At 43.9% G+C, this 14,678-nt stretch overlaps 1 protein-coding gene across 4 annotated transcripts in view; it reads right to left on the bottom strand.

Moving 5' to 3' along the window:
* Nucleotides 1–14,678, bottom strand: part of LOC124320385 (homeobox protein abdominal-A homolog) — a 78,844-nt gene that overhangs the window by 22,035 nt on the left and 42,131 nt on the right. Inside the window, exons 1-3 of one of the 4 annotated variants that reach the window (XM_046783256.1) lie at nt 4,769–5,743; nt 3,091–4,027; nt 2,200–2,280 (exon numbers count right to left, since the gene is read on the bottom strand). In XM_046783256.1, the coding sequence (XP_046639212.1) occupies nt 2,200–2,280; nt 3,091–3,655 (646 nt within the window). In that variant the 5' untranslated portion in view covers nt 3,656–4,027; nt 4,769–5,743. Of the gene's footprint in view, nt 1–2,199; nt 2,281–3,090; nt 4,028–4,175; nt 4,257–4,768; nt 5,744–14,678 lie in introns of those variants that run through there. The other 3 variants (XM_046783259.1, XM_046783255.1, XM_046783260.1) reach the window with 3 other exon arrangements.

The raw sequence follows: 14,678 nt of genomic DNA on the forward strand, positions 1-14,678 counted from the left end.
AAACATTTTTTAATCCGAGCCCGGGATTTTTCTCTTGGCCGTTACGAATCGTTATGTTTCTCTCTCTACAGACGACAATTTTCCCGTGACAAAACAACAAACTTGAGACGCCCACACGTGCCATCATCCAACGGGAAAGAGATGGGAAAATAAAACCCCAAAAAAGAAACGAAATGTAATAAAAGAAACGAATGAAGCGAAACCACGTTCACTTCATCAATATTAACCGATATTTCCGATAAATACAGATAATACAGAGATAATAATAACTTTAAGGCCTACGCCGTACGGTCACTGGGTCCCAACAACCGAAATGGGTTGGCCCAAAACGTGACTATAGTCTCGACTCTTTTTTTCTTTTCCAAAGATCCAATCAACTGTTTTCCTTCACGTCGAGATAACAAGTTCCTCTACACCACCACCACCACCCAGAACATTTTCTAATTTTCTTCTTCTTCTTCTCCTTCGAGGTTGGGGGGTTGTTGATCCTCGACCAACCAACAACAACAGACCCAAAAGAAAAAAAGAAAAAAAGAGCTGGTGAACCTTTTTTTTTTCTTTTTTCCTTCTCATCAATTTCAGAGATTACAACACGGCAAAAGAGAAGTTTAAGTTCACCATTTTTCTTTTTCTTCTTTTTTTCTTCTTTCTTATTCGACTTCATTTTCGTGTGGCTACAAGTATAAGAGACTCTTTAAAAGGCACCTTAAACTCCTGGCTGTGTCTCGCTCTCTTGGCGCGGCATGATTGAGCCATGATAATTATGCAGGCTATTGTTGGTCGCTGTGAATGCCCCTCGTCTCTTCTTATAATATATATAAATTGCTAGCCCTCCAGCGCTCTCCCCCCCCCCCCTGTACTTTTTTCTCTCTCTCTCTAGCTCATTCTTGTACCTCGTTCCAGCTCTTTTCTCGACTTGACTACTTGATTTTTTCTTCTTTTCCTCCCGTTGGATTCAACACGTCTATTACACAATTCCACGATAGCGATACGGACGTATACAATTGGTGAAAACAAAAAACGGCCGAGTTTGGCTATTTTACATCTGGAAAGATTCAACTAACCAGTCAGAATTGAGACGAAGGATGGCAAGAAGAAAAAGGGAAGAAACTCTTGGCATTCTTATTCTCCTTTTTTTCCATCCTCGACATGTCTCTAGCGTCTAGTGTACATGTGTGTGTGTGTGTAGGCCATTAAAAACACGGCCTCCTCTTTATGGCCGGCAGTGAGACGCTGCGCAGCAGTGCAGCCGAGCAACAAAAGGAGAGAGGTACAAGGGATGCAAAAGGGTGGCGGCCATGACAGTGCGTGCTGTGTGTTTCGTGAGCCCACGAAAAGAGCAGAGAGCACACACACACACACACACACAAAAAGAAGAGAAAAGAAGAGAAGAGAGAGACGGGTCGATAGGCCAAGCCTTTTTGGAATGCGTGGCTCGGCGCCATTTTGTTGGTTGGCCGGAGCGTTTTCTTCTTCTTCTTCTTCTTCTTCCCCCTTTTTTTTTGTGGCTGTTATAACGTTCGTTTCTCTGCGTTACTCACAGCTCCTCCCTCCCAGCGACCCAGCTCCGCCATCTTTCTTTTCTCTGATCCCTTATTCCATCCGACACATTTCTCATACAAAAGCGCAAAAGAGATCCATCCATCCTTCTCTCAATGGATCGGGAGAGGGGAGTCAGCCAAAGAGGAACAAAAAATGTCGGGTCGCACAAGCCCTGGCTGTTTAACTAAATACAAGTGGCGAGCGTCGTATAGGAATCTGGTCGTTTTTTTTCCCGATCGACAAATCCAAAATCAGAAAAAACAAACATCCGAAAATTGCTAGTAGAAGTATAACGGATGGCGGGCAGCCGCAATAAGTGGGTCGTTGTCTGGACCCTGAAAGACAAGCAAAAGAGCTTACACACACGCCATCATCATCATCATCATCATCATCATCATCATCTCTCCCAAACTGTGTGTGTGTAGTTCTTCAGAGACTGGCGAGGAAACGGGAAAAAAGAAAAAGAAAAAATGGTGCCGTAGAGTCGATACCTATATCCATCAGTTTGAATGGTGGGAAATGGCGCGCATAATGACGACGACGTCGTAGTCGTCGACTTGAAAAGGGCAGACCCCCACCAAAACGGGACAACAACAACAACACACACACAAAAAAGAGACGACAAAACTTGAAGTGAAAAATGGTTTATCTTCCTACCTGAGCAGATTCCAGCGTGTGAGAAACCGTCGTGAGAGGCGAAAGAACCTGATCCATCCATTCCGGTCGCATATGGGAAACCAGCGCAGCGCAGAAATAGTAAACGAGAATAGAAGCAAAACAACAAAAACAGGTATTAGATAAGACAATCTTATTACCAACAAGAAAACGAAGAAAAAGAAACAAAAGGAATGAAGACAACAACAAAGTCAATTGCGTTGCTGACGTCGGCTACGCTTGTCTCTCGTGTTTTCTAAATTGTTATTGCGCAAAAGAAAAAAAGAAAAAAGAGAAATCCGATTTTTTGTAAAATAATAAAAGAATTTAAACTTGAAAGAATAATAGGCAAGGACTAGTAGCCAAAGCGGCGGCTTTTGACACCCATTGCATTGGCCTAGGCCGACAGGGATTGGTGTTTTTATATTTTTAGGCCGGGCCTTTGAAAAGAAATCACCGTGCGCCCATTCGGAATGCCAATGGGAGATTTCATTTTTGCGCCCGTTGCGCAGGTGTAGATACTGAACAACATTCATACAAGCCGTTACGTCACTAGCAATGGGAATGGATGTAATGTAATGCGCAATGTGTATAAGCGCGACCCGTCGACAGCTGTCGTCCTCATCACCTCCGGTAAAAGGCGAGAGAGAGAGAGAGATAGACATTGGATAAAAAGAGTCAGAAAAAAGGTTTCAAACTTCTTTTTTCTTTTGCTATCCAGCAACAAGAAGAGAGACACTGCGGGGGGGTTCAAAGGGCGTCCAAATTAATAAGGAGAAGGAGGGGGGCAATGAGGATGAGCGGCATTTGACCACATCAATTCCATTTCAGCGGCTGATTCGGTCGAACAAGAAGAAGGAAACAAAAATTAATTGAAAAGGAAAAAAGAGTCACCGGTGATGGACATCCATGGGTAGCGTGGAATGTCTGGTCCGCCGCCGGAATGAACGCCGGCCAGGGCGCCTAGTCCAGTTGGTGGTCCGCCTTGAGAGCAAGCCGAGAGCGGGTTGTTGGGATCGACACCGGCGGCCGCTGCGGCCGCAGCCGCCGCCGCACCTCCCGCGTTGGCCGCCTGCTGGTAGAAATTGGCGGCGGCCGCTTGGGCCATACTGGCCGCTGCCGCTCCGGCCACGCCGTTCTGGTGGGCGGCCCCCAGCGAGTAGTTGACCATGGCTTCGGCCATCGAGGCCGCCGCCGCCGCGCTGCCCGTGTATCGGCACTGCTTGTCGGCCTGGGCCGCCGCCGCTGTGGCCGCCGCCGCCGATTCGGCCGCATTGGCCAACGCGTTCGAATAGCCGGCCACGCCTCCGGGAAAGCCGCTCTGACCCATGGCCGAAACGTACGGGTACATCCGGGCGTGTTGCGAAGAGTAGCTGGAACCTCCGGCGGCAACGGCGGCCGCTCCGGCCGCCTCCGCTTGATATTTGGTCAGCATGCTGTCCAGAAATTTCGAACTCATGATGGCCGTCGGATCAATTTTTGTAGCTGATTGGGTTGGCGGTGGACACGATGCGCCCACGACCAAAACTGTTGAATGGTTTCAAATGTGAACAAACCAACAACTTCCGGCGGAACAACAACAACAACTTTTTTCTTCTTCTTTTCTTTTGGCAAACGGATGAATCCAGCAGCCGAAATAACCGACGAAGCAATCACCACCAGCACCCCCAACGACAGAGAGACAACAACTCGAATTAAAATGGAAAAAAACAAAACAACTCGGGCGAACGATCAAAGAGATTTCCGTCGAAACAATCGAAAACAAACTGGAATTCCAAATCGCACTGGGTTCGTTGTTTCTTTGGTTTTTTTCGTTTCCTTCTTGCGCTACCTGAATAATTCAATCGAAATCAAACGAAAAGAAATTAGTCAATGGCAAATCAAATTGTAGGCCTATAAACTTCACAAATTAAAAAATGGGCTACGAAATCATTTGTGGAATTTGACGGAGAGAATCAGATAATTTCAAAATGAAGAACCTCTTGCCTTGCGATGTTCCCACCCACAACAAACAAAATGGCACACAGCAAGATGCACGCGGGACACACCGTGACAAGAGTCGGAGGGCTGACTGAAAACAGCCGACGCTCGACCATGGAGACACACAAGAAACAACACAAAAGACGGGCAAGATGGCGCTGAACGCAGCAGCGGCCAAACTTCTCAAACGAGAACAAAAAAAAGTCTCAAGGGGAAAAACCAACTCAATTGGACCCTGCGAGGAGCGAAAGTTGCGTGTCGTTTCTCGGTCTAGGCCTAGACGATGTATACCGACGGCTTTCGACACTTGAATTAATCCAGGCCTGAAACATTTGCAACAAAGCACCAAATCACAAATCACATAACGAACTGGTTGCCAAAATTTTCTGGCTATTTGGTTAAAAACGTCGGCTCCTAACTAGTAGCTCCTATTTTCTTTTGTTTCGACACTTCTCCCTCCTAAACTGGCTGTGATTTTAGAACAAATTGTAACTCAAATAAAATCTCGGGAGGATTTTTAAATGTTTTTTGGTTTTTTAAATTCCGGAAAAATATTCCGGCGGGATGGATTTTTTGGAAAGAAATGTCTTACTTTTCGCTTCGCGTTGCGGCGGCGTAGCGTTGGGTTGCGGCGTGTTGCGTCGGCGGTCGGCGACGGTGTATATAGGTGCACGTCTATAACACTCGTTAGATTACCACGGTCGATTCCACGGGCGGATGTGTGTCCGTGCGCGGCGTATAGCGTTTGTATGGGCACTAGTCGCTGTGTGTGTGTGCAGTCAGCGTTAGTGGGGGGTGCCAGCCGGGGGAAGAAGAAAAGAAGCCCAGACCAGACACAGTCAGTCCGTCAGAGAGAGAGAGAGAGAGAGGAGAAACGAGACGGACCGCAAGGGGGCCAGCTCACAGAGGGCCAGGCCGTCTCTGCCCTGGTAAATAAGACAAGCCAATGGTGGGACAGGTAGAGACTCTTGAGCGCCACCCACCAGCCGTCCTCTCTCCCACTCCACTCCGGCCCCCGTAAGGGACATTACTCCTCCCCCCGGAACGCACGGCGCAGATGCCGAAAGCGCCACACATCCATCCGCGATGGGATGGATGCAATAGGGTAGGGACTATGGAAGGGGGGGATAGGGTAGAGAGGGGGCGTAGGAGGAGGAGAGGGGCGAGACAACAATGGCCGCCGATGATGCGGCGCCACCACATCATAAAAAAAGGGGAAAAAAAGGAAGAAAATAATAAAAATGGGGAGAAATAAAAAAGGAAAAGCGACACACGACCAAATCTGGCAACGACGCTAAAGCCGCCATCATGGATGCAGCTAGGACATAGTTGGAGCGCTCGTCGCTATTTTTCCACTGGCGCTTCGGTCTTGACAACGCGGGAGGCATCTGGCGGTCGAATTAGTCACTCCATACAAAATTTGAAAATGCCGCTCGTCAAAAAGTCAATTGCTCTCCGCCCACTTTTTCACTTTCAACTATCGATCGAAAAATAAAGTGGCCAAGCGATAATCGATTACTAAGGCTCGAGTGGAGCCCCGCCCACTTCGACTAAGTTCCGCCCTCCCCCCCCCTTAGTCGTCTACACCAGGATGCGCTATTAAGAGGCGAAGAATTAAAGATGAGTGTCAGAATCAAATCAAAAAGAGCCTACAAAAAAAATTAAGAGCCAATGAAAGTTAATGACAACTTAAAAAAATAAAAAGAACACCTTTTAAACCCACACATCGGCCCTCTCCTAACCCAGTCACTAAACCGGTGTGTGTATTCGCTTTTAGTGGGTAGTGTTCTAATAGTATAAGTTTAGTACGTGTTCGGAATCGACTCGAGAGAAACTTGAGACATTACGACACAAATTAAATGCCTCATTAATGGCCCAATTTCTTGGAGGAACGTCGTTTTTTGTTGTTGTTGTTGATGTTGACCAACTTCATTTGCGTAACACCGGGTGAGTTATGCATAAGAAAACCAGGCGAAATTATAACAAACACAAGACACTAAGTTTTTCCATTGGGGAAAAAGGAAGATACTTGGCCCATTACGTTTGATTTAAAAATAATAACAAAAAAAAAAAAGATAATGTTGAAATTCTTTACGGGAGGGCTCGGTTGTTTTCGTTTCAACCTCGGCTGAACACAACCGTTACAATTTCACCTTGGAGCCATGAGAGTTACAGAGTTGAGTGTGGACGTTATTTAGTGCTGCCATGTGATATTAGACACTTGGACTACTATACGGGCAGTGTCTAACGCCAAGATCTACTATTTCCTGGACGGCTGGTGTTATTCTTATATATATATATATTTTTTTTTTTTATAATATCAGAAATAAAAGTTTCGGTGGCTCCACTCGGGAGCTTTTAAGCGCAACCGAAAAAGAATGAAAGAGAAAAAAAAAAAGGAAGAAAAATAACAAAATCCAAGGCCTCTTTAACTTCTACTTCTTCCTTCCTTCCTCTCACCGAAACTCAACGTCTACATCATCAAAGCCATAAGATATAATAAACCTGCTTATTTTCGTTTTCGCCTCGCTCTCTTCATCGTGCAACAACAATACATTTCTAGGCATTAAACTTCAGTTATATTAGGCTCAAAATGGTTGTAATCATATTCTCATTCGTCGTTGCAGAGAGAGAGAGAGAAAAAAAAAGAGAGAGAGATACACATAATTCCTCTTTTCCGTTGTTTTGTGTTCTCCTTCGGCTTCAAAAACGTCTACCACACCGACGCAGAGTTGTTATTTCTTTTCCCATCGTATCGACGCCGACGACGCCGAAAATTCCCCCCCGACGCCGACCGGGTTTTTTTTTTCCTTCCTATTTTGTTTTTTCTTCTCGCTTCACATTCGACGACTTTGGACGCGAAACGCAGCGAGGGGCTCTCAAGTATCGCGTAACATGCACCACATCCATCGTGATGATGAGAGCCAGTCGCAGGCCTTTCACACAGACCCAAAATCCCCCCCCCCCCGCTCTATTTGAAAAACAAAAAAATATGAGAGTTAAATTTTTCTTAAAAACAACAAATTTTCCAAGTCTCGTAATATAAATATCGAGTGGCTCCGACTGGTGCTGCCACATTGGTGGCTAGCGGTCAAATTGTGAACTAGATGCACTGGTCCGAGCCCTGGCGTCACGTCATTTATTCGAAGGAGAAAATAAGGAGAAGGGGGCCCCACCCAGTACACAACAACAACAACATTGGACGGACCTTGGGAAAGAGAATGAGAAAGACCTTGCCTATCGACCAATCAAACACATACGCGCAGCACAGGCCACCGCGTTTCATACCCCTTTCAGCTATCTCTCTCCCAAGCTCTTTTCTCTCTTCTAATATACAAACAACAACAACAACAACAAGCAACCAACTTGACTAGTTGTAAGTTATTAACTTTATATCCAGAGACGAGCAAGGGAGGGACGCAACAACAACCACAACGTATCACTATAATACTACGTACGTTACGTACGCAAACACAACAACAAAAAACAAATTTGGGCGACAACGAAAAAAGAAAACAAAATTTCCGTCTGGTAAAAAGCGAAAAAAACAAAACTACATGGGAGCACACCCAATAATTATCGGACCCTATTTTTGTTTCCTTTTTTCTTTTTTCACCAATGATCGAAATTCCCAGATGGTGTACCAACCACTACCTACTTGGAATATAAATAGGAAAGAGGAGAAAATGAAAGAAGAAGAAGAAGGTGCGCCAATGGTGATTTGCTGTCGTTCCTTTCCGCTGGGCGCACGGTCGATCGTAAAAATAAATAAAAAAAAGATGAAGAAAAAAAGAATACATGGCGAGTGTGTATAACGCGCTCTATAGTTAACTCACACACGCAGGGCCATCATATAGATGCACACCAAAAAGAAGAAAAAAAAAAAAAAAAGAAAAAAAGAGACGAGCTCGATTAAAGAAGAATGACCAATTATACTCCATCATCCAAGAACCTGCGCGCCAGCCAGTCATCGTGATGAGACCTTTTTTTTTCTTCTTCTCGGCATTTTGTGTGTCCATGATCGGATCGAAACACATTCAGCCCATCATCATCACAGACACACAAAGAAGAAGAAGAAGAAGAAGAAGAGCCTTTAGCCGTGGCGCGTCTTGTTAAGAAGAAAAGAGAAGAAAAGATTCGCGGCTCGGCACGCGAATCAAGGCGGGAGAGTTGATCAGACGAGCGATAACGAACCTCCCGAGCCTCTCTCTCCTCTTTCGCTCGTATCGCATTCTTAATCATAATCATATAAGACTAATCAAATCCTCCTTCTTCTTTTCGTGCCACAGGACACGGACAAGGCCCCCGCCATTGACTCTGACGTCGTGGAATGTTTCGTTTCGTCTCGGCGTCGGTGGAGCACCTGCGAAAATAAGAAAAAGAAAAAAACCAAAAAAAGTTTCTTCTTGATGATGCGGTGCGTTTGTAAAAAAGAAAAGAAAAAAAAAAAAACTAACGGGTTATAATGGCCGGGCCTGCACTGCGGCCATTTTCTACTAGACATGGTAATGTACAGTTAGATAATGCCTGACATTGTAGTGTGTGTAGTACGTGCACTCACTATACTGCGTAGTTAGACCCAAACATTTCGTTCCGTCCATTGTGTCTACACAACATTTCAGTTTGAAGTTGAGTCAATTTCAAGTTAAGTCAAAGAGAAGATCTAGGCCTAAAGCTCAAAATGTTTAGGCCTAAAGAAGACGAAAACGGTTAGGAGTTAGGCCTGGATGGTACGAACCATTTGGCCGGTAGAAATCCGGTAGGTGATGACGTGGTCGTAGAGTTTTAAAAAAATCGTTACGTTAGTTATAGTCGGTATTAGATGTGCATAATAGCCGGCGTTTAATGCATCGTCAAAAGAGGAGAAGAAGAAGAAGAAAACAACTCACAAAAGTCAAGGCATTTCAAGTTGACACGACACAAAGTGATTTCTTCTTCCCTTTTTTCTTTTTCTTTCTTATAGCCGGACAGGGACAAAAAAACAAACAAAATTACTTTGCCCGGCCACCACCCAACTCCTCAAAAACACAACAAAACGCGAAAAGAAATAAACTTAAAGAAAAACGAGTGATCGTTAATCTTCTCACGAAATGCGCGCGTGCTCTTGCTTGCAGCGCGCATTTATACAGGCCTATAAGTCGGGCAATGAAAATAACAAAAAAACAAAAAACAATTTGATTTCAACTAACTGCGCTAAATACCGGGCGCAGAATACCTTTCATCATTTTCGATCGGGAGTTGGGAGGGGTTTCCCTGCTTTGATTTTCGGAACTAGGCAAAAGACACGTTTCATTCTTCCCTACCCAGAAAAAAACAGAAAAAAGATAGCACACCCTTAACGCTAGTAGTATAATCGTAATAGTCATAGTAGTAGTCAATTCATTGTATGATGAAGAAATAAAAAATTTCTTCTTCTTCTTCTTTCCCCCCTTACACACTTTTTTTTTTTTTTTTTACAATGTTATCATCCCATTAAATATATAGGATGTCGCCCGATGTGATATAGGCCTATATAATACTTTATAGAGTCGGACTATTATTATGTTCTGGTTGTAAAAAATAATAAAATAAAATAGTAAGTAGTTGTAGAAAAGGAAAGAAGAAGAAAAAAAAAATAACTGTTCGATTGGAATTCAAACTCAAAGGAATGATAATGGGCTGCTATATAAATACGATGATGACTTCTTATGTGTTTGTGACTGCGGATGAGAGAGAGAGAGAGAGAGAGGAGCCTATACACAGTGCAGCCTGGCTGGCCGCTGTAGAAGAATAAGTAACAAAAAAAGAAAGAATATACACGTATATATATATATATATATACACAGATAAACGTGACGCACCTGTTTATATGGGGCCGCACTATTAGTGCTATATCCGGGGAACTAAAGACGATGATGACTACTACTACGACTACTAACACTAGTAGTGTACAAGCATATAAGAAGAAGAAGTGGAGGGGGAATATAGACCCATTGTGGCTTTTTCATTTTAATGTGCGCAAACTGCAATAAAACTGATCCGAATAGGTGTAATTCGATGTTTTGTTTTTGTACAAGTTTACGCGCTTATAGAGCCTCGTTAAAATTGTATAAAACTCGGCTAGCTCGACGCCGACACTGTGAAAAAAAAAAAATGGACTCTGCGCTCTCTCGCCTTATTCCGCCCTACGCTGTTAAAATAAGAAAAAATATTTACAAGAGGAGCTGCTACTTCTTCTTCTTCTTCTTCTTCTCCCTGTGTTTTTTTTTAAGTGACCAAAAGAGAATCGCCAGCCGTGTGTTTTCCGTGTTATTCCCGCAATCATCATCAATATAGAGTTATATAATAATAACGCCGGCGCGAGCCCCAACTCCCTTCCACCCGACAAAAAAAGAATTCAGCCATTTTTCTCTCTTCTCTTCTTTCACGATTTTCAAAAAAAAATAAAAGAAATAAAAAAGATCTCTTGGCGGTGGTAGTTTTTTTTCTCTGGAATCGGCTCAACTCAAACCCAGACAGACACGACCCTTTAGACCCTATATACAGCCTATAGAGCTACTGTGCTGTTTTTTTTTTTGTTTCATTTTCTTTCTGTTTTTTTGCTTATTCTGGAAGAAAAAGAAGAAGAAAAAACCAGGCGTCAATTTAAGTGCCAGTCGATGATTTACGAACTACTTTTTTCTTTTTCTTTTTTAGCGGGCGGGCGCATAGGGTCTGGCGAGGGGGGTCGATCTTTTTTTCTCAAGCGCGGGGGGGAGAACACGTAATATTAGAAAAATACGTCGATGGTGGTGGTGGTGCCGTGGTGGTGGTGGTGGTGTACAGGTTAACGCTGACGAAATCACCCTTAAAAGTCTCTCGAACGGCGTTCGTCAGTCCTTGTAAATGGGGCTATCAAAAGGCAAATAAAATGAGACGCGGTGGAGGGGCACGGGCCGATCATCAGCCACGGCCAAGAAGAAGAAAAAGAAGAAAAAGGAAGCGAAACGAAACTCAACCAAAAAAAGAAGATTTTCTCTATTTTCTTTGAAAGAAAAGAAGAAGAAAACATTCTTTAAATAAATAAAAAAGAAAAACGGAAGAAGGAAGAAAGAGATAAAAAAAAAAAAAAGGAAATAAATGTAATGTCGGCTCCGTGCAGAGGCCGATGGAAGAAGGAAACGTGAACGTCCGCTTCTCATTTTCTCAACAGCCAAGCTCCAACTCCGCCGCACATTTCTTGTCTTTTCCAGACGGTTTCGTTTCATCTCTGCACAGCTCTCTGGCCTTTTTTTTTTTATTCTTTTGACTTTTCTTCGCTCGACTTGATCAGCGCTTCCCCCCCGACGGACCCCGATCCAATTTGGTGCTCCTTTTTTCTCTTCTTCTTCCTTCCTCTTCTCTCTACTCCGCCCCATGTGGTTGGCTTGGGAATGGAAAATGTTGGGCGCCGTTATATAACTACAACCAGGGGGCCAGAGAGCACACACACAAGCACACATGCCCCTCTTCACTGTGGGCGCTTCTTCCATTGCGGAAGAAGAAGAAGTGGATGGATGCGCGCCGCCATTTTCTCTCCCCCTTTTCTTTCTGCCCCAGAAACTTCGACAGTTCTCATGGGGGTTTGTATTAGAAAAGAAAAGAGCTGCTTCTTTCTCTCTCTTATTTCTTTTCTTGTACAACATTTCTTTTCTCTTTTGAGAGAGAAAAAACTTTTCTTGTGGAAAAAATAGGAGATGCACTTTTGGTGCTACCAGGGGGTAATACAACAACAGCACAAGAGTGTGTACAGTGTGTGTGTACTTCCAGCAATTTTCTCTCTCGTGTGTACAAGCCGAGCTTTCTCATTGGCTCTGAGGACGGGACGAATCTCTGGCGAGCCCTTCTTTTTCCCTTGCCCGTCTGGGGGTCCCCTCTGTGTTTGTTAGCTGTGCCTGTCACGAGTCAGAGAGCTGCGCAATAACTAAACACAGAAAAAAGAAGAAAAAGAAAAAAACGGAGATGAGTATTTCTTTTTTTTTTTCGACTCTTTTCTAGCCCGTAGTCTGCGTTGTATTATCTGTCGACATTCCACTCTGTCCGTCAGCGTTCGAAAAAAAAAAGGAAAAAAGAAAAACTCTCGTCGGAGTAGAAAATGACCTCGGTCGTCGTGCACTCGGCTCGTTCGCTCACGAACAAGAAAGAAAATGAGGCCCCACGCAAACGCCAAAACATTTTTAAGGCCATGGCCCCCGTCAGACGAAGAGAAGAAAAGCAGATGGAAGAAGAAGAAGAAGAAGAAGAAGTAAAGGGACCGTACGCGGTCGTTTTAAAAAAAGATCCTTTCGGTCGTGTGTGTGTGTGCTGTAAGGGGGTTGGTCGGTTGGAGAGAGAGAGACACATAACGAGAAGAACAAAAGTGTTGTCAGACACGAAAGGAAAAAGAGATGGAAGGAATAAAACGAAAAAAAAAAAAAAAAAAAAACGGAGAGAAAAGTGGAGAAGGAAAAGAAAAATAGACCTAATCATCATCTACAGTATATTATATACATGAATACGGCCATCTCCTCTGGGCTAGGAGGCCCTGCATGGCGTTGATTGGCTCCCCCCCCCCCCCCGTGAGCTGTTTCGCACGCCGTGTTGGCCTGGCCTTCCACCGCCATTAGACTTGATATTCCCCTGATGATCTACACACACACACACGGTTGGGAAAAAAAATGCGGCTCAAACTAGGTAACACTATTTTTAAAACTAGCGCCAAGTGTACAAGGTTATTTCTCTCAGAATGAATAAAAAAATGGAAAAAACGGGGAATCGAATTCAAAAGAAAAAAACAGCAACAGCAGGAGAGAGAGAGAGAGCCCCCGAAAAAAAAAAAGTGGTTAGGCGATGGCAACAACAACAACAACAACAACAGCAGTCGGGAGCAAGCTAGCTGGCTTAGATTAGATATAATATAAAATGTCGCCTCCAATTCTCTTATATATCAACTGCATCCAGCACCGCCAGTTATATATAGGCAATTAGCGTTGAAAGCCTACACGTCGCGACGTTATACGACGCCCTTATTCCAGCAGACCCGCTCCGGCTCACGACGGGTTGTGTGTGTGTGTGTATGGGCCAACCGCACCGTTGCAGCAGCAGCAGGGCCTTTTTTCTCTCTCTCCTAATTTTCGACTTCTTTTTTTTTCGTACGTACAAAAGAAAGAAAAACACGGTCCTGATTTACGGTTGTTTCAGAGAGAAAAGAGAAGAAAAAAAAAAGTCGCGCCCGCAGCGCCACACAAGTCTCATCATCAATTTAATTTTTTTCTTCTTCTTCTTCTTCTTCTTTCTGACCTTTTTTATATCCATCTTTTCTTATTAGACGCTCCGCCCTTTTTTTTTCTTCTTCCTTTTTTTGGTCGGGGCTAATATGCAAAAGAAGAAAATGCTCATTCCGTGCGCTAGGAAAGAAAGAAAGAAGAAGAAAAAAGACAATAGACATCACATAGAGAGAGAGCGGCACATGATGGCAGAGAGAGAGGCTCCGGTTTATTTATAAATTATCATATTTTTTTCTTCTCTTTCTTGCGCGCGCCATGGGCCTCTCTCTGCATAGTAGACACGATGATGAGAATGCAAGGGAACGAACGAACGAACGAACGAACGTTCGTTTTTTTTTTCGCTTTTGTGCTGTACGTAATAATTTATAGGAGAGAGAGACGGGACCCGCTAGACCCTCCCATCATCATCCTGTGCGTGCAGCACATTCCCCCCCTCCAGTTCTTCTTCTACTCAATCGCCTTTTTGAATATGTACATCACAGAGAGAGAGAGAAAAAAAAACCTTCCTTTCTTTTCTTGTGTGGTATTTTTTCTTATTTTTCCCTTTCGCCCGGGCTTCCATCATTGATTAAGCCAAGTTACGGCAATCCCGCCTTTTGTTGTCCGGCCTTATCTAACATGGCAGCGTCGTAAAAAGCGTAAAGTAGAGAAAGAAGAACTTGCTCTTTTGCTTCTCAGTGATGTGTGTGCAGCGCACGCAGACTTGTTGCTTGAATTATTCAAACCCCGCAAGGGGAAAAAGAAAAAAAAGAAGAAGAAGAAACAAACAACCCAAAATTTTTAGAAGAAAAAGAAGTGTATATACATAATACACACACAACTTTTCGGGGTTCCTCCTTCTTCTCCTGATGGGACTCTTCTTCTTCTTCTTGCGTGCATAATCATATGGAAATCATCAAGTATCAGAGATATTGCTCAAACACACACACACACACACACACAGAGAGACCCCGAACGATCTAGCGTGAACCTGCATCATCTGGCTCGTCCGCGAAACAAGTAACCAAACACGTCACGCCAAAAAGGGGCCACAAACGAAACTTTTTCTCTTTTTCTTTTTCACGTCTGATTGAACTTTTTTTCTTGTGCAAAAAAAAAGTGGAGGTAACCCACGCAGACTCGTAAAAAAAGAAAAAAGATGAGAATAAGAAAAATGCGCCGCAATATGATGATGAGGTAGAGAGAAAGATGATGGGCAAGCACTCCCGCACGAGTGCTTGCGCACGATGATGATATAGC

Source organism: Daphnia pulicaria, chromosome 1 (genome assembly GCF_021234035.1).
Source record: "Daphnia pulicaria isolate SC F1-1A chromosome 1, SC_F0-13Bv2, whole genome shotgun sequence".
Classification (NCBI taxonomy): Eukaryota; Metazoa; Arthropoda; class Branchiopoda; order Diplostraca; family Daphniidae; genus Daphnia; species Daphnia pulicaria.